The 23,269-nt window shown below is 45.9% G+C and overlaps 3 protein-coding genes and 1 long non-coding RNA gene across 4 annotated transcripts; 2 read left to right on the forward strand and 2 right to left on the reverse strand.

The window, feature by feature from the left end:
* Positions 1-173: 173 nt before the first annotated feature.
* Positions 174-2,979, reverse strand: tmem101 (transmembrane protein 101). The gene is made up of 4 exons (XM_057058250.1): positions 2,819-2,979; positions 1,994-2,174; positions 1,772-1,918; positions 174-1,230 (listed from the first exon to the last, which is right to left on the reverse strand). The coding sequence occupies exons 1-4, from the start codon at positions 2,947-2,949 to the stop codon at positions 922-924; spliced, it is 768 nt and encodes a 255-aa protein (XP_056914230.1). The 5' UTR covers positions 2,950-2,979; the 3' UTR covers positions 174-921.
* A 1,186-nt stretch (positions 2,980-4,165) lies between these two features.
* On the forward strand, positions 4,166-4,926 carry gngt2b (guanine nucleotide binding protein (G protein), gamma transducing activity polypeptide 2b). Its single transcript, XM_057058314.1, has 3 exons — positions 4,166-4,336; positions 4,434-4,522; positions 4,631-4,926. Exons 2-3 carry the CDS (start codon positions 4,439-4,441, stop codon positions 4,757-4,759), a joined length of 213 nt encoding a protein of 70 aa, XP_056914294.1. The 5' UTR covers positions 4,166-4,336; positions 4,434-4,438; the 3' UTR covers positions 4,760-4,926.
* Positions 4,774-6,296, reverse strand: LOC130539752 (uncharacterized). Its single transcript, XR_008954213.1, has 2 exons — positions 6,077-6,296; positions 4,774-5,290 (listed from the first exon to the last, which is right to left on the reverse strand). It is a non-coding gene; the product is annotated as an uncharacterized LOC130539752 (long non-coding RNA).
* Positions 6,297-6,734: 438 nt separating this feature from the next.
* si:ch1073-13h15.3 (inactive all-trans-retinol 13,14-reductase) lies at positions 6,735-10,565 on the forward strand. The gene is made up of 12 exons (XM_057058130.1): positions 6,735-6,941; positions 7,026-7,204; positions 7,571-7,753; positions 7,934-8,175; positions 8,247-8,442; positions 8,522-8,719; positions 8,793-8,912; positions 8,986-9,124; positions 9,465-9,574; positions 9,691-9,857; positions 9,947-10,106; positions 10,195-10,565. Exons 2-12 carry the CDS (start codon positions 7,048-7,050, stop codon positions 10,359-10,361), a joined length of 1,839 nt encoding a protein of 612 aa, XP_056914110.1. The 5' UTR covers positions 6,735-6,941; positions 7,026-7,047; the 3' UTR covers positions 10,362-10,565.
* The last annotated feature ends 12,704 nt before the right edge of the window (positions 10,566-23,269 follow it).

The raw sequence follows: 23,269 nt of genomic DNA on the forward strand, positions 1-23,269 counted from the left end.
GCAAAGCATGGAAAATCCTGTCCCGCCCCAGCTCCTTCAGATCCAGGGGTGGAGGACTGAAGGGGTACCACTGATGCTGCCATTGGGATCCAGTCCCAGCAGACACCGAGCACAAGTTTTATTGAAACTTATTGGAAAGATTTCACTGTTGAGGCAGACGCACATCTGACGAGTTCAGCGAGATTAACATCTTTATTTAACCTGCAATCAGGCACAATTCAAGCAACTGCATATAAAAGGGTTTTTTCTCCCAAACATTCATGAAGTGAACATAGTTGTAAATGTACAATGTTGAGAATGTGATAAAATACTTTTTCATTGCCGTTGCACCCAGCTACCGCCTGCAATACCCACTCCCGTCTCTGTGTGGCGCTGTTTCGCCTGTTAATTAGTCCAAACGCAGCGTCCAAACGCAGCCTTACACTTTGAATCGTTTCAAATATTCAAGCATTATCTGACATCTGCGCACTGTCGCGTTTCAAAAATGGTGACAGTGTTTCCAGATGAGAAAAAAAGCTTCATTTGTTGAAACTCCCCCATGTGCACAAGCGCAGTGCTCAGTTCAATAGGCAACACTTAAGGAGTTGTATGTTCCCTTTATTTGCAAAAGCCCACTGTAAAAATGACCATTTAAGGTTCTATTTGGAAGAGCACGTTTCTGCCGTTGCACGAGATCAATACTTAAAAATTAAAACAAGACAAAATGTAAACGCGAATCTGAATAAATTAAAGCGCTTGAACCGAAGCTCCTGCCGTTCCATTTCCGAAGGTGCCAAACTTATAGGAAGAACCTTCATCGGCGCCTAAACCCAACAGCCAACTTTAAATGTTTGGAATCCTGAGAGATCGGCGGCCAACAATCTCACCCTGCTCACACGCGTCAGTCTTTAAAAACAAAGTTGCCTTTAAAGGTGAGAGAGTTTAACCGTCGGTGGCCAGAATCAGAACAGCACCGAAGATGCCCACGTTGTGTCCTATCAGCTTCATCTGGTTCCAGAACTCCACCTTCCGGGTGTTGTGCCAGTAGCCCAGGTTCCCGTCGATGAGCAGGATGACCAGGGGCAGCATGACGGCCAGGATCTGAGCCGCCAGACGGACGTAGCACCCCGAGAGGAACGCCAAAGCAAGCCCTCCAAACAGCACCTCCAGCAGCATTATGGTGATCTCTCCTCCCATGATGTGGTTCAGGTAGGCCAGCTGATCCTCCTTACTGTGCTGGAGGGAGTACACCTAGTGGGGGGAAGAGGGACTGCATCTGAGAGCTGATGACGTGTGTGGTCGAAGGTAAACGGACTCATTTCACTTCAGTTTTAAAGGCTCTCACGTTGGTAAATCCCCTCCCAGACCATCAGATAGAGAGCTCTTTCTCTGCTCCTCTTCAGAGCTGTTACATACTTCGTTATCTAGTTTTACAACTATTAATGAGGAAGAATGGCACGTCTGCATGTACTGCTCTACCACCCGGTACAGAGAATTTTAGATGCGACTTCACGACCTCACTGCCTCTTTTTTGGTCTGCCTAAATAACCCCCCTCATCATCGCTCCTCTTGTTTACCTGGCTGGCTCTCACAAACACCCTGCTACTTCTGCACAGGTTTGATTTTTAATAAAAACGGCACCATAAACTGAAACAGCAGCAGTTGGGATGCTCTTTGTTTGGCATTAATCGATGTCTTGGTTTGATTTGTAAAGGCAAGGCACCAGGTTTCTCAAGATTCCGTATCATCTTTCATTTAGTCGATTAATAAAGCGTTAAAAGAAAACACTCACCATGCAGATAAGGAAAACCCCCAGGAAAACCTGCCCCGTGGACTGCAGAGATCTGCTGCGAGCCTTCTGTCTGTACACCTCCCCTGCCCCACTGGCCAGGATCAAGAAGCCTCCAATAATGGCCAGAGCTCTGGAATACATCCGTACCTGCAGGGAGGTGCGGCACAAATTACCTACGCGAAAGACACACACCTCATTTTTAAGCCACAAATGGTGGCTCACCTTCAGCCATTCCCCATAGTGGACTTGCTCTCCTACGTATGATGCATATGTGCTGAGAGCCAGCTGTATGGCTGCAGCCATGGCAAACCACCTTCTCTTCACGCCAAAGGACATGAAGCTGGAGCAGAGCACCGCAGCCCCCATGTCTACGTACAGGTATGGGACTGGGATGTCCGGCTTCCTGGAGATGAAATAAAGCAGATTTAATACAGGACAGTAATGTTACATTTTTAGTTTTCTGTTGTATACAATTTTAATCAATGCAACCCATCAGGATTATTTCTGAAGCGAAACGTTTTGCACAATCATTCATTAGCAGGTCCCTGATTACAAGAAGTAATTATTGAGGTTTTCATTTAGAAAACGAGATGTAATAAAACCCCTAAATGTTGCATCTCAGACGCTGGGTGGAACCTTTTTCTCTGCAGCTGGTATAATTACAGAATAAGAGGGGTGTGGAGGTTTGACCAAACCACAAGAGACTGACAAGTACAAGAGATTAAAACAAGATGAGCAGCAGAAAGGAAAAATTACAGCTCAACTCGTGTCTGAATGTGATTAAAAACCAGCCAATTGAGGCGATTTTGCAGATTCGCCACAACATGGCTGAAACTTTTAGAGTTTTTCTCACTTCACTGCAAATTAATTTATGCACTAAAATGAAAGTCTTGCTGGCACACTTGATGTCAACATTCCAACTGATACCGACGCATCAAATCCTTTCATAGTTTTGGACCGTATTTGCACAAGTTGACGTTGCGTTTTACTGCTGCTAGCTCGCAAGCTAACGTTCAATATGTTGTCACGGACGATGTTAATTTTCACCTTTTTGAGTCGGCTCGCTCAGCGAACAGCATCAGCATACTGAAACAATTCCAAAATCCAACCCGGGTCAGAATAAAGGCTCCAAGCTGGCTGAGAAACCTTAAAGCCCGCTTCCCACTGGGTGCTGCCATTGTGAATCGACGACTACGGTTTGTCCAACGTTTAACAACTTCCTGCTAAAAACGCGCGTCACCTGTCAAAATAAAACTAAATGTGCTTCGCTTACAGACAATGTATCAATGAGGAAAATGTACATGCTCTTATTTTGAAATCAAATGCTGCTTAGGCGTAACGTTGTCCTATTGGCTGACAGCTTCAAGTGGGCGGGGACGTTGATCGTTATCGTGGGCATGACTTTAATTTCACACTGCCCTCTGCTGGTCAACTTATAGAACTACATACCGTTGAATGAATTAAGCAGTCACAAATGACAATTTATACAGCACTTTCTGTTTTACCTCACCTATTTACATTTTTATGTAAAAAAAATTATAACAAAAGATGAAGAATTATAGCGAAAACAAAAATATGGATGGAATGATTATTTAAGTGATAATGGCTATTTTGGCTGTAGGTCTTATTCAGAAACTACTAGTTAAATAGTTTTGTGGATGTATAGTAAAATTTCTCAAGGTTATTTCTCTGGCAATAATCACTGAAGAGACAACCCTCAATACAAACAGCTTGCTGGACAGAGATGGAGGTTAATGAAAAGAGATTGGCATGGAACACAGGAACCCAATAGAATGTCATTATATTAAACTTAAAGTCAGCCCCATGTGACTTGTCTACGTTACTCCTAACTGGATGAGACTATGGCCCAGATTCTGAAAATGGCTTAATGTGAGCCCTGAAGGTGGTTTAGTCAAGGATCAGGAGCTTGTAATGAGTTATACGTCAGTTGGTGGGTATCAATGCAGAGGACTTGGCCCCAGTTTTATGAAACTACTTCCGCTTCCTTCCATGACACTTTAGTAGACAAAGAACAACAAAAATAATTTACTGTTAGTCCTGCATTTTGATGTTTTCACAGATTTAGAACTTGGAAAAAAAACTCAAATGAAGAAGCCCTGGTTCAAAAGACGTCTGGCCTGTCCAGTGTTGTGCTGTAAGAAAAACTAATTTGTACGACCTTGGAGCCAGAAGAACTTTTCTAAGGTCACTAAATCAAGAAGCAATGATCATTTGTACTACTTCTGCCCGAATAGGTCACTTTCTCTTCACATTCTCAGCAGCATCATAATAATCTGTCCCCTGGTTTCCTCCTTCCTGCTCAGGGGTCACGGCTCCTGCTCATTTAATCCCATCACGGCGGATTGGTGACATCAGGTCCAATCCTGTGACGACCTCACCCAAAAGCCAGCAGCAGGGATCAGCAGGGGATGAAGAGCAGTAGGACGCCACAGATCAGTCAGTGCAGGTAACAGTGCAGGAAGCAGGTGAAGAAGACGGAAACCAGTTGATGAGCTCATAGCCAACCTTTTTTCTCTGCTTACTGGGAGTCCCGCCATTCAACAGGTAAGAGTTGAAGGAATTATTTCAAAGAATGAGTTTAAAAATGAAAGCCTTTTGGACATTTACCACAATGAGAGCGATTCTTTATGTCCACCTGCAGCCAGGATGGCCCGGGATATGTCAGATAAGGAAATCCTGAAAATGGAGCTGGACCAGTTGAAGAAAGAAGTCAACACTCCAAGAACAGCAGTCAGTGGCTCAGCTGCTGGAAGCTGAATGTTTGAGCATAAAAGTTTGAATTCCATATTTAAGATGTGCTTGAGTTGACTTTGCTTCTGCCTTCTTCTTGAACAACAGGTGGCTGCAAACTGTGCAGAAACCATTGCTTTCGTTGAGGAGCGGTTACCCAATGATCCTCTGATCAAAGGTGTTTCAGATGACAAGAACCCGTACAAAGGAGACAAGGGAGGCTGTTTAATAACATAGCAGAGAGACGCCCCTGGAAAAGGCACAAGGTTTTATATGGGAGGAAGTTACACTGTTCCTGTGGAGATCCCCGGCAAGAAAATGTACCATAGTCCTCTTCCCAAACCCCTCACCCTGTGGATTTGTAATGATTAAATTAAACTAGCGGTATGGAGCTTTGGCCTGAATCGTGTTTTGTCATTATTGTTAGACATAAACATATGATGCTTTTATTGCACTGAGACATCGTGGCTGGTCAATAATCTACAGGATTTACCTGCACATAGCGTGTTATCAAGTATTCCAGACTCATCAGCAGATGAACAAAGGCGAGCAAAGTCAGAGGAGTCGTGCGGGAGCTGCTTAGCCTGATTCCTAACAGGATTTAAGCCACAGAGGCTTGTTGGCACAGAGCTGCTTCCTGCGTCCAAATCTATAAGCTTCTTCCTGCAGCTTCAACCTTGCGTCCATTCTGAGCTCCGCATCCAATTAGAATCATTTTCAGGTGGTGCCACAGCAAACATACGTCGTTTGAGCTTTTGTGGCACAAGTCTGTTAAAAAAGAATTAGATATAAAATTCAGAGACTCTTAAAGCATTTAAAGATCTGAGCGGACTACTGGAGACTGACATGAAATAAATTACAGCAAGTGCAGGATTTCATTTACACAATAGTTAGCTTTACCAAAAAAAACCCCAAATTTATAGTGTCTTAAGGTCTTTCATTCAGCAAGAGGTGGTTTTTACTTTTACCAGGAAGAAACCTCAGGCAGGTCCGATGACTACAAGATAGAAAATTTACTGATGAAAATCTAAGAATTTATTAAATATCTATAAATTATATGCAATTATGTTAACAGAGTGCTCATTTATCACATTTATTGACATAAAATAATGTTTTGTATAGCTGGACTGTTGTAAAAACATGCATGTCCATAGTTTAGTCTTTATCTTAATTGTCTTATCAGATAAACACAAATTGCTTTATCTAAGTTCCTTTACGACAGGGAAAAATGAAGCTGTTGCGCATTTCAGATAATGAAAAAGGGGTAACACGTGGCTGTGCAGCATTATTTAGATTCATTCAGAATGAAACATTAAATGTGTCTTTATTTAAGATTGATCAGGTTCACCTCGTGTTCCCGTTTTCATTTCTCAACAAACTAGGACTTTGAAATGGCCCCCAACCTTTTTATCAGTCATTAAACCCTCATTTAATCCAGGTGTCTCCAAACTTTTATACTCAGAGCACATAAATGAAATCAAGTGATTGTCATGTTCACGCTTATAATCCATTGTGTGTCGTTGCCAAAGAAACATTCAATTCTAGATTATTTACCTTGAGCACAAAGTCCATGCCTGCAGGATACAATTTACTACACGAGCAGATCAGCTGACCTGCAGACGTATGAAAGTACTGGTTCAGTATCGTTTCCTCTGTTTATGTTTCATTCAATAAAGACAAGTGATTTTTCTGGCGATGGTTGGAGGTTCGCGGTGAAACGGGGGATGAAAGAACCTGCCTCAGGTATTCACATCAAAGCAGGTTTAAAAAGGTGAAATCAAGCCATCTGATTGGTTCTCTGTGTTGCGCATGTTGACAAATCAACAACAAGCTCCGAGCATGAAATAATGCTGCCTAATTAAGTTGCTATGATTCAACTGCCAGATAGACCACAGGAAGAAGTCCCCTTGCTCCCGTCACCCCTCTGCAGGTGACTAAAAGAGAGCCACGAACCAGACAAAAACCCAAATGCGACACCAGAGTTAGGCCGAACACCGCTTTATTGTCAGACACCGACAGCAGGCAGGATTCACCGGGGAGCAGGCAAGGTCGGAACCGGGCAGGCAGGCAAACAGGAATACGCTGAAAAGTCACCGGAACACGAATAACGACCTGGCCGGGAGCAGCTGTGCCTCCGGGGATTAAGAAGGGGGCTCATTGGTGTCCAGGTGCGCAACGGGCGCGCGGGGCGAAGCGACTCACGGGCACGATTGCCCGCAGCTGTGACCCAAAAGGGTAAAAAAAAAAAAAAAAAACCTCGCGAAACCTGAACTCGAGTCACCTGAACAGATTGCGCATCTCAAAGGAGATATCAACAACTGTAAAGGCGTTAAGATGTTATTTGGTCAGCGTTGCTGCTGAGACGTGAACCGAATCCAAATGCTCTTTTGTCACTTTATCTTTACAGCTTTCACTGACAAGGAAAGTGATCTAGATCAGCCTCCTCTTCCCTCGACCTTGGACACCTGGCATGGTATTTAAGGCGTGATCGTTACTGTTTTGCAGCTGCAGTAGAAGACTCGACAATGTGGCTCTTGGTTCTCTTGGGCTGCGTGGTGATATGGGTCGGCGGGACGTACTGGTACCTGTTTGGGAAACGGAGCCCGTTTTCACTGGAGTCGCTGAGACCTCCTGGACCTCGAGAGTTCGACCAGAAGAAGAGGGATAAAGTCCTAAAGCAAAGTAAGATGACGGAGTGTGTGTGATTTTAATCTTCAAATTTACTTAATTTTTAGGCAGCTGTTGTTGAAAAGCAAAAGAAAACAGAAGAAAACAGACACTTTACTGTCAACAGTAAATCAGTTTTGGTCCTATCTAAATTGACAGTGTGAAGTAATAATTGTGCAATTGTTAATTTGTGCACCTTATCTTAATTGGTATGACATAAAGTCAGTTTCATGACAGAGATACAGGAGTTGGTTCAGGGGCCGCACATTGACGGCGGAGAGGTCGGGCCAACCTGACCTTCAAACCTTCACGTAACGGTCTTATGCAACTCTTTTGGACTTGCTCGAGATAAAGCCTCAGCTTTATGAGCTTCTCTTCCAGGCTTCAGCCTCGATAAGGTGCCCCAGAACTTGGACGTGATCGTGATTGGCAGCGGCATCGGCGGGCTGACGGCGGCGGCCACGCTCGCCAAGGCGGGGAAGAGAGTGCTGCTGCTGGAGCAACACGACCAGGCGGGAGGCTGCTGCCACACCTTCATCGAGAAAGGCTTCGAGTTTGACGTCGGTAAGGGCGTTTGCCAGGGAACGCGACTCGCCACGAGTGCCCTCTGCAGGAAGAACAATAAAACGCCATAAACATTAAAGTTGGAACCGAGTTAAGAGGCAGCTGGAGATTAAATCCAAGTGAGTCACCTGAGAACCAGACAGACTGGATATTTAGGTTATGTCTCTCTTTCCCCTCCAGGCCTCCACTACATCGGGCAGCTTCACGAGAACAGCCTGCTGCGGATCGCCTTCGACCAGATCTCTGAGGGCCAGCTGGAGTTCCAGAAGCTGCGGCAACACTTCGACACCATTCAGATCGGCCTCGGCGAGGAGCTGCGCGAGTACACCGTCCTCTCGGGGAAAACTGAGATGAAACAGCATTTGTTGAAGCAGTTCCCCGAAGACACCGAAGCCATTGAGACGTTCTTCCAAATTATGAAGGTGCCCCTGACTGGTCTGCCTGAGATGATGAATCCGCATCAGTGCCTGATAAAGACCTCCTAATCCAACAGACCTCAGCTAAGAAGACCCACTACCTGGCAACGCTGAAGCTCATCCCGCAGTGGGTGTCTCTGTTCCTGCTGAAGTCCGGCATCGCCAACTTCTTCTCCCCAGTCTTCCGCCTCTCCGGCACATGTGCAACAGACCTAATGAACAGCCTGACCACAAACAAGGACCTTCAAGTCATGTTCTCTTATTTGTTCTATGGTGGGTCCTCGAACGTGTTGCATGATTGAGTCCAAAAATCAGGTTTTCAGACCTCATTATGACAAATATGCTCTTTCAGGGGTGCCACCCAAGGACTCCAGCATTCTGATTAACGCTCTCCTGGTTCATCACTACAAACGAGGCGCCTACTACCCAAAAGGCGGGGCCAGTGAGATCCCGTTCCACATCATCCGCACCATTCAGAAATATGGAGGAAACTGTCTGGTCAGGGCTCCCGTCTCTCAGATCCTGGTAAATGAGCAGGGGACAGCTTATGGTAAGAACTGACTCCATCTCTATTCAGCTGATGAAGATGCTTCTTCCCTGACTGGGCTCTTTCCTCTGGACAGGTGTGAAAGTGAGGAAAGGTACGGAGGAGGTGGCGGTTCATGCGCCCGTGGTCGTTTCAAACTGTGGCATCTTCACCACCTTTCAGACCCTTCTTCCCCCTGAGATTAAAGACAGGCCAGGTGAGACACAGATCCTTCAAAACATTAAACAGTCAATTAGTCTCAAACTGATGACGAACCTTCTGATGCCCAGACGTTCAAGAAAGGCTGAACATGATGAAACACGCCAGAGGGTCATTTTTAATCTTCTCTGGCTTTGATGGAACGGAAGAGGAGCTCGGCCTCACGTCCACCAACTTCTGGATGTTCAAGAATAATGACATGGACAAGTCGTAAGTAGTAGCAGATGCGTTTGTATACCACACGGGGGTGCTATTGCCCGAGGAATAACATAGATCTGAAAACGGGAGGGAAAACCTAAACAGAAATAGACGTAAATGTGTTAAATCGGCAATGATTGACTCTTTACACTTTAATATGTAATATGTGAATATATGAACATGCATGTGTGCTTTACTGAACCAGCAACTGGGAGATGGTATCACTGGCCTCTAGGTGGCACACGTGATCAGGTTTAAGCTGCACGGTTTAAATTCCAAACTAATGCAGTCTTCAAAAAAAAAAAAAAAAAATCAAGTCTAAAGTTTCCAGGCATATCTTTGTCATTTTTAGGATGGAACACTTCTTTTCCCTGAGCAAAGAGGAAGCACCAGACAATATCCCAATGATGTTCATCACAATACCATCCTCCAAAGACCCAGAGGCCAAGATAAGACACCCTGGTACAACCCCAGACTAATGCTCAGCTACATAGTGGAGTTTATGACCAAAAATAAAGTACCAATCTATAAAAGTGCTCAGTACCACTCCAAAACCTGTTGCCCTGTGACTGACTCAGGGAAATCCTGCATGACCATATTGACCATGGTGAAGTATGAATGGTTTGAGGAATGGAAGGACACCACAGTGCGCAAAAGGGGCGACGAGTACTACAACTACAAGATGAGATTTGCTAAAAACCTCTTTGACTGGGCCTGTACTGTGTTCCCTAAAATCAAAGACAAGGTGGGACACTTGACCTGTCAATGCACGTACCACAGCAAAACTCTCCGTGATCACTGAAGGACTGAACATTTATGTTGCCTTATTTTTAGTTGGTTTTCCAGGAAGTGGCCACTCCACTCTCTAACGCTCACTATCTGGGCGCCCAGCGCGGAGCCATGTACTCCGCCGAGCACAACCTGGACCGCTTCCACGCCGAGGCCGTGGCTCGGAACAGGTGCAACACCCCCATCAAAAACCTCTACATGTCAGGTATGAGAAGCTGCTCGTGGGTGTCACCTTCCTTTCTTCTGGAGCAAGAAGCAGGTTGAGCAGCTTGTGTTTCTGCGTCTGTTTCCAGGTCAGGACGTGTTCAGCTGTGGCATCGCCGGCGCCCTGCACGGCGGCCTCCTCTGCGCCTCCGCCGTTTTGAATCACATCGTCTACATCGACCTGCTCTTCCTCAAGAAGAAGCTGAAGAGGAGGAAAGCCCGGGAAATGGCACAGTTGGCCAAGAAGCTGGAGTGAGTGAGCTCGACCTCACGTGCGTGGTGCCAAAGACCCCAGAAGAGGCTCAGATTAGCAGGATTCTTCCCCGTCATCACTTTTGAAGACACATCTCAGGAGATATTACGCTTGTACGAGTTGTGCTTGATCTAACTTTTGTGATATGCGCATGCTTTTGTAGTTGTACCCATATATTAAGCTTAAAATAAACATTACATTGCTCAGTTTTCTGCTGTTTCATTTTACTGTGCTGCGTAAAATGAATAATGGAAATTGTCTTCTTTCTTTAAACACTCTACCTGGATACATGTAGTTTTAACAGGGATAATATCCCAATATAGTTGTTTAACTGTTATCTCCTTAAAAGGAAATGCAACGTTAGCCCACTCTGGGGGGGTTTGAATCAGGTGTATTAGGAGATTCATTGATGTTTCACGATCAGGTTGACTGTAAATCCCCTCTGGGATCTGTACTTCCCACCTATGTTGTTCTGACCTCCCAAATAACCTCAGATTTGTTTGAGTAACTGTTGAAATCAAATGTGTGCGGTGAAACCTCAGACTTCCTGTGCTAAGTGAACATTTCCTTAGCAAACGTTGGGCAGATTAACTGACAAACTGAGGTCTGTCGGAGAGGGCCGAGGGGATCCTCGGAGAAGAATGCCCCTTCTGTCCAGCCAGCCAGTGGGATGCCAGTAGCTCTCCGTCTGCTGCGCTCCATCCCTGAGCTGTACAAGCTCACCCTGAACTCTGCCTGCCGCTGGTGGTCTGATGTGCAAACAGCCACGCAGATCATGGATTTTGGTAATTAAATTTGAAGAGAATGACTAAAAATAGACTCGAATCTCGGCATGTATTTGCTGGACATGTGGTTTGTCCTTCTATGTGGAGTCAATGGGTTTTCCCAGCACCCACACAGGCTTTCTCCAGGCTCCAGGTCCCTCCCAAACATGCACATTAGCTTGATTGGAGACTCCTAACTGCTGCTCAGTGTGTGTGTGTGTGTGTGTGTGTGTGTGTGTGTGTGTGTCTGTGTGTGAATGGTGTGTCGTTGGATGTGACCAGGGTGTTTCCTGCACCTCACACAGTCACTGCTGGGTTCAGCCCCAGCATCCCCACAGCCCTGATCAGAATAAGTGGAAGTTCAGAGAACGATGTTTGCACTGATGATTCTGCTCAAATCACCATTACTTCCCTTTAGTATCAGAAAACCTCTGAACAACTGGTAAATATGGTGGTTGACACGTTTCATTTGAGGTAAGCTAAAATTAGGTGTTTGGATAAAACAGAGTGTGTCATTGTTTACCTGTCAGCTGCCACCTTACCACAATCTTGAGTTTTTCAGTGTTTAACCTTATTTTTAAGAAAGCAAAATGGCTGAATGGAGCGGCAGAATGACTTGACCAACAAAAGCGCCACCTCAAACCTCCCCCCAATCTTTTCCTCTTCGTGGCTCCCACATGTTTAGACATGCTCTGACATCAGGGGAGGCCCAGAGGGTCGAGTCCTGAACCAGCCGTCCGCTCTGCCCCACGCCTCAGAGCAAATGAAGACTTTACAGAGACATTACATTAGAGATTCCAGGCCAATCCGACAACTTTGGAAATTCTTTTTTTTTAAAAAAAAGCATAAAGCGCTGTAGCGAGAGGGTTGGCTCAGAGATTCTCGTCTCTGTCTGAGCCAGCTTTTTGCTTTTTCCAGATGTTGGAGCTCCTCCCTGCTGGCCTGCTGCAGCCTCCCACAGATCCAGCCCAGCCAGCAGCCGCAGCTGCTCTTAATCTGGAGGCCCTCAAAAACTCAGATGAGAGGAAGTCCCAGTCTGAAGACAGCACCCAGTTTTAGATGCACCTACAGGTGAAATTAAAAAATCCACCTTTCGCTTGAACTCCTCTTCTGTCCTGCCGCCCTCAACTATTAGTGGAGCAAGTCTCATCTACCTTTTGCCTGAAATATGCTGCAATCTAAGTCACCTGCTCCACATGTCTGCATATTCCCAACATATTCCCAATGGAAACTGTCACCTGTTAAGACAAATATGTATTGAAGCCATTTCCAGTGGCTAAATTCTGGCTTAGCTATCAGATGTTGAGACATTCCTGAAGACAGACAGAAACTCAGGCACAAATCTTGTGTTTTATTTGATTGAAGGAAAGTGAACGTGCACGACCGAGCCCTTTCATTTTCCCTTTTTGATACTTCCTGGGAGTGTGTTTCGCACCTGTGATTTACAATTACAGACAGGCGAAAGATCTGAGAGACGGAGGCAGAATAAATAAAGAGGCTCAGAGAAAAAGGGGAAGAAAATGGAACCCTGCCACATTTTCTCATTAATAAATAAAGAAATCTCCCACTGAGAGACTGATCGACTTCAGTCTGCGCCTGGCAACAGTAAACAGCTGACCTCTGACCTCCTGGTTTAAAGATCTCAACTCTGGCATGAAGGACGCGCCTCGTCCAACACTCTGAATGCAGCAGACTGGCTGAAAGGGAGACAGAACAAGCTCCACCATTTACGTGTTTCAGAACCAAGACTGAGGAAATCTGGCCTTTTCTTTGAGAGGAATTGTGTTTGTTTCAAAGAGTTAAGGTCTGCTCCTTCACTCCCATCTGCTCGGTCCCACTGCAGCTCCTCCTCCAGTGGATGCTTTAGACATGATCCGCACTTCTCACATTTCATCTCAAAGTCAGCCCCCCTCCTCTCCTGTAGGAATATGCCCCCCCCTTTCAGTGACTAAGCATCCGCATTCGTCATCACCTCACTCTGCTTACATGGACGGTCAGCTTGGGAGGTTTGGTTTGAACCTAAATGCTGGAGGGTGTTATCGAATGGGGCGCTAGAGGGGGCCCTTCTGTGGCTGGGGAGCCAACTCTCAACGAATTTGAGTCTTCAACACATGGTTTGGATATTCATCGCACGGTGTTGTGTTTATGTGGCATTTTTTTCCCTTGTACAGATCAAGACTGGGGGAGTTAAAGATATCGGATTTACCGTTGAGGCTCTTGAGGCAAACCTTTAAATAGCATGATCAATAATATGATCAGTAGTATGATCAAGTAATGATCAAGAAGGGAAATGTTGGTTTCACCTCCTGGGACTGCTGCTGGCAGCTTCAGCTCGAAGCACACACGTATTGCAGCACTCACAGCGTTGCATGAATGTTCCACCGTTAGTTGGGACCTGGTCGGGTTCTGATCTTTACAAGTTACATATTTACTAAGTCACTTAACGCAGATGTGCGAAATATTCATCCAGAAGGCTGTGGGCTGAAGCCCTTCCCGATGCCTGATGCAGAATCAGATCCACACGTACTGGACACGGTTTGAGTTGTCATCCGTTGGCTCTCTCCTGATCCTCCCATGGACGCTGCCTCTCATCAGAAGAGGTTGGTTCTTCTGACTTCTGCTGGGTCTGAGGCCTCACGGCATGTTGCTCCCTCAGGGGTCGTACCCGCACACTTTAGGTCAGCGGCGAGGCCGTGTCAGCGCTGCGACTGCCCAGATAAAACCTCTAAAGTGTTCCAGCTGGAAGGAATTCAAAATTCTAGCATGTTCCTAACTACATCAATTAAGGCTTCAACTATGCTGCTTTATAAATAAGAGGAAGTCTTAACAAGATTTAGAATGAAAAAAATAGAGGTCGTGAAGGTAATGTACCAAAAGGTGGACATACACTCATTAATACAACTGTCTGATAGAGCTCATGTAGGTTGTGGAGGTGGAAGAAATATAGAAATGTACGACCCTTTAGGTACGATAAGAGTGGCGTACTTGTTTTGGCCTGTACTGCCCTGAAGGTTATACAGCAACGAGCTCCCTTTCCCACTTTCCCTTTTAACAGGCACACACACACACACACACACCACACACACACACACACACACACACACACACACACACACACACACACACAAACACACTCACTCTTTGTTGCACTAGTAACAGACTTAATAAAAATCCTACCAAATAAGCATCTCAAAGATGAGCAGCACATCAGAGCTAAAAACTACAATAACCAGAAGGCACTGGGCTGCATCCCACTACTAAACACTCCCTCTTTTTCCCCTGACACGCTGCTCAAGCCTCCTGGATTTTGATTTGTCTGCTCTAAAACTGAAGGTTTCAAATGTCACTGTAGAAGGATTTAAATGGTACCTACTGCTTAACATTTTGTAGGATGATTCTTCTAAAAGATACACATAATGTGAATTACTGTCTCAAAGCCTTCACTTTGAAGATTTAAAATGTCACAAGGTTGAAATATCAATTTAGGGTTTGATGACAAAAACCATCCAACCAAGCTTATGCCAGATTTTGAATAAACTCGTTTTTCATCAACGTGGAAGTCGTCAGAAGAGTTTTCATTCTTCCTTCATAAGGTTTGGTTTGGGAAGCCAAAGTCGGAGTGCAGAGCTGAACATGATGCATCCAGCAGTAGAGCTCTAAGTGAATCCAGATGCTCCAAGAATTGGTGTGAGGACCGAACTAAAGGATATTCCACTTTCCTTCATTTATACAGCTGATTTTCTGTTGCTGCCATTGTGCTTTTACTTTAACTTCTTTCTCAACAGTATCTGGTAATGTTAAAAAAACACGAGCATTCCCTCCGCTACATATTTGGAGCTTTAGAATGAAAGAAGTAGGTGGAGTATTTCACGTTTCTAGCTTTTATTTGACACTCAGAGCAATGCTGCATTTATTCAGCAGCGCTTCATCAGTGGCAACTGAACGTCTTCGTACAAAGTTGTTGTTTTTTTTTAAAGAAAATGTTGCTAAAAGAAAAGCAGGGACATGCTGGGTGGGACTGGGCTGGGTTTGGAGGGTGGGAGAAGGTGGAGTCTGACCCCAGTGCTGCAACCCTAATGCCTGAACTCCACTGAAGGACGCCCAAGGGTGATAGCTCCGAACTGGGAACCTCTGCTCCCTCCTGCTGCTTAAAGATGTTAAAAGGAGAACTGTGGTGGGGGTGGGCAGTAAAGTCAAATAAAGAACTTCAGCAATGCAGGAGGCAGGTAGAGACAGGATGAAGTGAGAGGGAGAGGGAGAGGGAGATAGAAAACTGTGTTAGCAGTTCTGAGGGTCATGATCATCTCTGCATTGTGGGCTCAATGAAAGTTCTGCTGTGGCTGAAATAAAGGCAGCAGCCTGGTTTTAGCGCTGGTCTCTTGCCCTGGAGCAGGAATGCAGATTCTTTAGTGTCCTGACATGTTGAGGGAGCGTGAGAGGTGTGCGGATTGGGGAATTATCGCCTCTGATTGGCTGAGCTTCACGATTTCCTGATGAAAAAATGGCATCATCACACCATTAATCTGCTTTTTGGTTAACTTGTGGTTCACCAACAGGTTCCAATTCCCCCAGGTGCATCTTAAGTGTAGTCTTGTAGAGTCAGTGGGGGTTTGTGGGGTCAGAGAAAGGCATATCCTGCCTCAGATGTGGGCGGTCACTGCCATTATCAGTTTAAGTATAACCAGTAAACCCAGTCTGTGGCACACGGAGGCTGGAAAGTGCTCACTTGATGACACAATAAAGCAAATTCAGGGATTTGAGAAAATTATTCTCTGGTTGGAACTTTCAATTCTTTAGTTGTTCAACCGAGTCCATCTGTTTGGAGCGAAAGCTGGTTCACCTCACTGGAAAGATGAGTCTCCGCCCCCCCAAAAGGTGTTTTACCTTTATGATAAACACCTTAAACAAATCGATTATATTATAGAAACTGTGAAAAGCGACTGTGGGTCCGTGGAGTCAAAAGGCCACTGCAGCATCATAAGAAGCGTATTTAGTCAAATGGGCCGGCACATCCTTCCAGTTCTCTCCTCTGTGGTCGACTCTTACTTGTTTTTTGGGCTCAACACTGTTTCTGTTCCTCCTCTTTGCATCACGGCCAAGTATACTCCCCGTGTTGATGTGGCAGGCCTGGGAAATGAAAAACTGATACTTCATGTCAGGCGAAGGAGGGCCCCTCCTCTCTCTCTTTGCATGCAAACGTGGACAGAAAAGAAAAAAATAGGGGGCTATTGTGAGTCTGTACAATGACACCGACTGCCAGAATTAACGAATGGCCAGTGGACGTTAGCGAACATCTGGCCCGTACGTGTGGGTTAAGCTTTAGGATATTTGCACCTACAGACTGTAGCAACATTAAAACACAAATGTTGCTTCATTTTCTCATTGTGGGCAAAGACTGGACCCACTGTCCCCCAGATGTTTCCACCATTTGGTTATGGACATGATCAATAGCCGCTCTGGTTTCCATCGGCAGCTCGATGGGCCAAGGGAAAGAAGGAAGGTCTGATGAGCTTCAGGGCCTCAGCGCCAGTGAACAAGCGCTCCCTGACTTTCCATGATGTGATGTGGAGAGAGTGAGCGCAGCCCAGACGTTCTGCCTTCATTCCAGAGCAGAGCTGAACGCAAACCAGGGAGGGACGGCACCTTAATCTAAATATGGCCAAGTCCCTGGAACCAATGGGAGCCTGCGCGGCCACGGCACCCGCCCACCTCCAACTCAGCCTAAACCCAACCAGTTCTTATTGTTAAACATGTGACGTGGAGCACTAAAAGCTGCTGATTCTTCTCAGCATCCCCGTCGCTTCCTGCCACAGTGTGTTTTATTCTTCTTTACCTGAGAGTCTGTGTCCTCCCTCCCACCCCGTGACGGTGCTACTACTAACGTACATTCTACTAGGAACCTTTGTCTTAACCTGCTTAGTTCTTACAGCTGTTCATAATACTGTATAGAAGTACAGTTCCTGCCTTTGCCATCGCTCCATCGTGGCTCCGACGTGGATTCCTGAACCCAAACTCATGTTCTGATTTCAGCTGAATTCTCACAGTGTGCACCAGGCCTTCCTTAAATGTTCCCCAGTTGGAGCACAGTTCCCATCCCCCCCCCCAAAAAAATGAAAGGAGCTGCCAGGGTCACATAAATTGTGTTTCTCCTCCTCACCAACAGAAGGCGTTTCACATTCTCACATCTGGTGGGATTCAGTTCTGTAAATCCTGCTTTTCTCATCAACGGGGAGACTTTGTGGTATCTAACTAATAATTAAAAACACAACATACCTGGGTAAGCATGTGCACTTCAGCCCCTCTCGGAGCCCGATTACCTGCTCACCGTGCACGTATGGAAAAGCTGGAGGCCACTTATATAGGCAGAAGTTTGTGGTTTACACATCCTGCATCACCTCCTGTGTGAAGCTATATAAAATCTGGCTCTTTGTTAATCCACTCTATGCTGCTCATTAGATCAGGAATAACAGACTTCATAATGGAGTCGGGTCACTGGGGAGTCTGACACCAGTTCAGAACCACCTGTACTTCTGTCAGTGAATAATGGGGCAGATGGGTTCTTGACCATGTCGTCACGTTTCGATCGGGTCCAGATCGATGCTGAAGATTAACAAAGGTCATTTTTAAAGGGCTGCCCGGAGGAGTAAATGAGCTGCAGTTTGCTAACGAGGTGAACGAGGTTTAAGAGGTGAAAACTGTGCAGGAGTAAACTGGATTTTAAATACCTACATGCTGTCTTTACTATGTCACACATTGATTTGAACGAGCTAGATGTAGAAACCCAGAACTTTCTGGTTCCCTGGCACCTGCAGCAACATGAAGGAGGTGCTGGCAAACTTCCCATAAAGTTTTGTTCTTTGATCCATAATTAATAATGATGTTTCACAACATTCAAACACTTTTACAATGCATCTTCAATCTGGAATTACAAGTGTAGACGCTGAAAATCCATCACAGGTTTGGCAATGTTTGATCCGGCGACAGCATCCACATTCAAAAGCATCTGGTTTTGTCCCTCGCTGGCGCCTTCACAGGCCGCCGCCATCGCACACGGATGCGGCTGAAAAAGAAATCAAGGACGGAGGCGGGCGGTGGGAGACGGCAGCGTTGGGGGAAATGTCAGTCGATGTTGCGACCTGGGCCGGAGCGCACACAGGGCTGTTCTGTGAGGAGAGCTCACGGAGCCGTGGCTGGTTTCCTCAGGTCAGTCGGTTGGAGACCAGCAGAATCCAACAGTGGGTAAATGCCAAAATCAAAGAAGTGTATTGTATTTTGACACGCTCGAGACTTCAAGACGTCCCACGTTTCTACTTTTAGTCTATAATTGAACTACTTATTTTAGCACTGGCAGGATCAGACAGAGAAGACACAACAGTCTCTGTCTGTCTGTCTGTCTGTCTGTCTGTCTGTCTGTCTGTCTGTCTGTCTCTGTCTGTCTGTCTGTCTGTCTGTCTGTCTGTCCTCTCCTCTCTCTTTTTCCTTTCTTCTCCTCATCTTCTCTTGTTGACTCATCCAGGCAGGAGACCAGGAATAATAGGAGACAGGAAAGCAAACTACAGTGGCCGAGCGGCGCTGCCAAGAACCTAGCCCAATGGCCTTTTTCCTTCGTTCTATAACCCTCTAATTTGGCATTTATTTTAAGACGAGAGTTTATTGAGCTCCCAGTTCAGTGCGAGAAAGTCTGGGACTCGCTCCTCGCTTTCCCTCAGCGAACCCAGGAAAACCAGTTTCACTGCAGTTTAGTTTTCATCATCAATTTTAACCTCTAAGGACGGGAATAAAGCACACGCTGTATTGTTAAATGAGGAATTTCAGGGGGCGATGCAGCACCTGAGGCACTAATCTGGCCTCACATCAAGAAGGTTCTGGGTTCAATTCCCTTTACCGCCTTTAAACAGTTTTCCTGCTGCAACAATGTTTTGGCCTCTTCCCACGGACCAAAACCATGCAAAGCAGGTTGTTGCCATTAGCTTGAGACTAAATTGCCCATAGGTGTGAAGACTACAGGAGCCCAGTGGACTGCTGACCTGGCCTGGGTGTGTTCCTGCCTCCCTCATGGTGATGGCTGGGCAACCCAGTCACCCTGACTGGGAATAAGTGGCAGTTAACAGAATTACTCTTGTGAAAATGGGCGGATACGTGCGCGTGTTGGCTGGTTTGACGACGCTTCCAGGTGTTGTTGGAACCACCTACACGTGAAGATGAGGAGAATGCAGTTAAAAATTACAGTTCTTGCCTTTAATGACGGCAGAGGCTTTGGCGGGGGCCCAGCCCTGACCCTCACTCTCACTGCAGGTGGGAGGAGACGTCATGTGAGTCGACATTTCACTTAATCGGTCGACTTTTTCATGGAGATCACACAAGACCCAATCTCCTGGCCCAAAGCCACAGCACCAGAATGGGTCAGAGTGGGTCTAAATCTCACTATATGAAGGGAATTTCGAAAGCCGTCAGCCGTGCTTCCTCCCACATCTGAAAGCCGTTATCCCTGCTTTTTCAGAGCGACACGGAAGGCACGTATAAAGCTTGACTCCTCCTCCCGCAGCCGTCGCTCCTGAACATGTGGCTGGCACTAGAGTAGCTCATCAAGCACGATGATTCCTCTGAGGCCTCGTGGAGGGATCGGCGATCACTAAATAAAGCACCACCCTGAGCTAGACCTGCAAACACTGGGAAGTCAAAAAACAGTTACACTTTCACTGGGATGGTGCAGCGAGACAGGAAAAGATGACTCCTGCTAATGCAAGTAATTATGCAAAGAGGAAGGCCAAGCATGGAAAAGGGGAAATACAGGCGCTTATCAGCCTGCTGGATCACGACTGTTTACTTGAGCAAAATCTTAAATCACTGGCTCCCAAGGTAATTTAGCTAAAATGTTAAATGCTGCAGAAACACACACACTGCAAGCACAAACTGCTGCGAGCTCTGATGGCAGACGTTAGGAGGACGGCGTCCGTCCTGCCGCAGCTTTGTCTGCCAGAACAATGACAGGACTGGACAGAGGAAGGATTTAACGTGGCATCCGTGTCCACAGGGAGGAGGACTGAGGAGAAGAAGATGGCGGCTGTGGCCATTTAAATAGTCTGGGTTGCGTACACTCCCTCAGCTGAACACAGGGTTAAGACGAGTCTTTTTCGACCATGCTGGATGTTAAGGGAGGGGAAACAGACCGCACTGCATTCTTCTCTATTGAGGTCACTTTTTTTCTTCTACTCTGAAGAACTGATCTGAAGCACTCAGCAAACTTTGGGCTGAAACTGCCGGAGCACTCCGGGATCTGGTGCACATGCTCACAAGTGACACGACCTACTGACGTTCCCAATGCTCCACTCTCACCAAAGCATGAATCATTAGAAATATGTGCAAAAAACATTCAGAAATCTGAGCAAAGGCTCATTAGGCAGCATCGGTTTCTAATTACGACAAGTGATGCACAGCTGATCGCTGTTTATGGTAAATAATAAAAATATCATACCATATTTACTGCAAGAATGCATTAAAATACAGATTATTTGGCACAGAACACATCTAGGTTGCTTTATTTTTTATTTCTTCGATGCCCTGCACCCAACAACAGCACAGACGTGGGCCTGACTGAGCGTTCTCACCAGTTTGGTCTGAGTGCACGTTTCTGATGTGCTGGAGCGCTGAAGAGTCATTTCACTGCAACAACACTTGACAATGGCTTTCACAGATCTGTTGATCTGAAGTCACCTGCCTGCCTGTTTTATTTTCTGCTTCTGCCAGTAGAAACTTCCAGGTTGGACAGTTCGACATTTGCTTCTGCTCCAAGCATATTGAGAGTAAATCTTGTACGTTGCTGACTGCCAAGGCTGCGATAACATGCTGTCTCGGGACACCTCGGGCGGATTCGCATGGCTCGGGGGCAAACATTTACTGTGCTTAACCATGATGTCAGGTGGAGTTTACCAGTGTTGTCAGGTTTATATTTAACACCAGCATCACAGATGCACAGCTCCTCCAACAACAGCAAAGAATGAAGCTACATAGAGACATTAAACCTACATAGAGACATTAAACCTACACAGAGACATTAAAGAACCTACATAGAGACAATAAGATTTTGCTAGCCTTCAACGGCAAGTTGAAACTGGGATGTTGCTAATTTCACTTCAGCGACTGAGGGGAGAGTATGAGTCATCCAGCAGATGGGATTTTTTCCCCTTAAACTCTGACTGGTTCTGTATTTCCATTTCCAGTCTCTTAGTTTAGGTTTAGCTGCTGACTTTTCTCCATTTCTTTGCTCAGTATACTGTCATAGTAGCTTTTTCTTTTATAAAACTCCCACCTACTCATCTCTCTCTTTGTTTCTCTCCTTTTTTCTGCCCTGCCTCCCTCTTTCCCCCTGTTTTGCTCACATGTGAGGACCTCCGCAGGCTGCAGTATTTATGAGAGCTTATGGAGGGGTGGGAGGCAGCGGGAGTAACAACATTTCCAGACGGGATCTCTGAGCTCATTCTCCCCATTCTTTCCTTGAAAATGTGCACTCTGATGGTCACAATTTAGCCCCAAATCATTGCAATTTGAAACTGTTTATGAGTAAAAGGTTCAAGGTTGTGAAAATATTTACCATGAGCTATGTCGGATGAATGCAAAAAGACAAATCTTTAAAAGGAGTTTCTTTTATTAGTCCTTTCTTTGATAATGTAAAAGTGTCAACTTCAGATTTTAAAGGCAAGGCCCAACAATGAGGTCTGGACTACGTTTCCCAGATGTTAGACTGGAGTCAGACCACCCTGCAGAGCCTGCAGAAAAATGTTAAAACTAAAAACAATGCCCGGTTGCAGTTAGCTTTAGAAGCTGCATCAATGAGCAAATATCAAATCCGATCATTCCAAATATGTCCCAAATCCCACTGGATTTATTCTGGGTTTTTTTTTTAGGCTGTGGGGGGAGTGAAACATGACACTGATGAGTGTGATGGGGCGCTTTTGTCTCTTCTTTGGCCTCTGAAGTTGTGCTAACACGTAGCCTAAATGCCTGTGAACACGTCTGCAACGTGTCGACTGTCTTTGTTTCTATTGTCGGACCAAAAAAAACCTCTTTCGCTAAACTTCTCCGTGTCCAGTTCACTCGGTCTGTCTCTTTAGTTTCCCCTGTTTTTAGTGGTGTCGTGTTCACCAGCAGCCTTGCACATTATCTTTAGTTGGGGAAGGATCCAGTCATACTTTCCATTCTCTCTCTCTCTCTCTCTGACCGTGCTAGTGAGAGGAAGAAGAGCAGGCAGGGAGAACGGAGAGGGCGGGATGGAGCTGCAGGAGTTGGGGGCTGGGAAATGAGAAGAAAACCAGACCACGAAAAAAGAAGAAAAAGTTGAAAATCAGAAGTGTAGGAGAAAGAAAGCAGCAGCAGCAGCAGTGCCGCTCTGAACCACCTGGACACCACGGCTCTTGGCTCAGCCGGGACTCTGTCCTGTCACAGGGAAGCTCATGTGTCTCCGAGGGTGACGCTCAGTGGGAGCCTGCTTGTCTCTGGGCCGCCATTTTCAGAGACAGTTTGTGATATTGAACTAATTCCCTATCATTAAGATTCTCTGTGTATGAAGGGGCTGGTCCAAAGCCCCCCCACCCCAGTTCCATCTCTTCAGGGAAGGAAGGGGGGGGGGGGTCAGTTGAAAGAATGAAGGTACTGATGTGGGTCATACAAGATCTAAATGGATCCACTTTGGTTTCCAGTCAGCAACGCTGCAGAATCTGATCATAGAATCAAGATTAAGTATATTAATTGGACCTGTCACTTCTGGTCAGGCTCCAGATTCACATGCGTTGGTGTCAACAGACCTCAGGAGGTCGGGAACAGGTTTTGGTATGACCTGGTATGTGGAGCTGAAGCTGCACCGCATGACCGATTTATAGTTAACATCTTAAGATCAAAAACAATTGACCCTTGATCCGGATCGTGCCCGTATCCACAGATCACCCTTGATCTTTCTCTATACTCAGCAGTATTGATATATACATCTGGTTATTGGCGCCAGGGAATTTTCTGCTGATGGTTTGAATCCCACTGAAGCATTTGCCTCTATTTCGGCTAAAAATGTGCCATTTGTTGGCCCGGTTACGACTCACTCGAGTTGGCGTTGGAGAGGGTGGGCATTATTAGCTAAATGTGCACATATAATTTGGA

The sequence above is a fragment of the Takifugu flavidus genome, chromosome 1 (genome assembly GCF_003711565.1).
Source record: "Takifugu flavidus isolate HTHZ2018 chromosome 1, ASM371156v2, whole genome shotgun sequence".
Lineage (NCBI taxonomy): Eukaryota > Metazoa > Chordata > Actinopteri > Tetraodontiformes > Tetraodontidae > Takifugu > Takifugu flavidus.

Excerpts from the sequence above, each read along its gene's own strand:
- si:ch1073-13h15.3 (XM_057058130.1), top strand. The coding sequence starts at position 7,048 with ATGTGGCTCTTGGTTCTCTTGGGCTGCGTGGTGATATGGGTCGGCGGG. Across the intron at positions 8,443-8,521 it reads GTTCTCTTATTTGTTCTATG|GGGTGCCACCCAAGGACTCC; the intron begins GTGGGTCCTCGA and ends ATGCTCTTTCAG. Across the intron at positions 9,125-9,464 it reads AATAATGACATGGACAAGTC|GATGGAACACTTCTTTTCCC; the intron begins GTAAGTAGTAGC and ends TGTCATTTTTAG.
- tmem101 (XM_057058250.1), bottom strand. The coding sequence starts at position 2,949 with ATGGCAGCACCCAGTGGGAAGCGGGCTTTAAGGTTTCTCAGCCAGCTT. Across the intron at positions 2,175-2,818 it reads GAGCGAGCCGACTCAAAAAG|GAAGCCGGACATCCCAGTCC; the intron begins GTGAAAATTAAC and ends TTTCATCTCCAG. Across the intron at positions 1,919-1,993 it reads ACTATGGGGAATGGCTGAAG|GTACGGATGTATTCCAGAGC; the intron begins GTGAGCCACCAT and ends ACCTCCCTGCAG.
- gngt2b (XM_057058314.1), top strand. The coding sequence starts at position 4,439 with ATGGCCCGGGATATGTCAGATAAGGAAATCCTGAAAATGGAGCTGGAC. Across the intron at positions 4,523-4,630 it reads TCAACACTCCAAGAACAGCA|GTGGCTGCAAACTGTGCAGA; the intron begins GTCAGTGGCTCA and ends CTTGAACAACAG.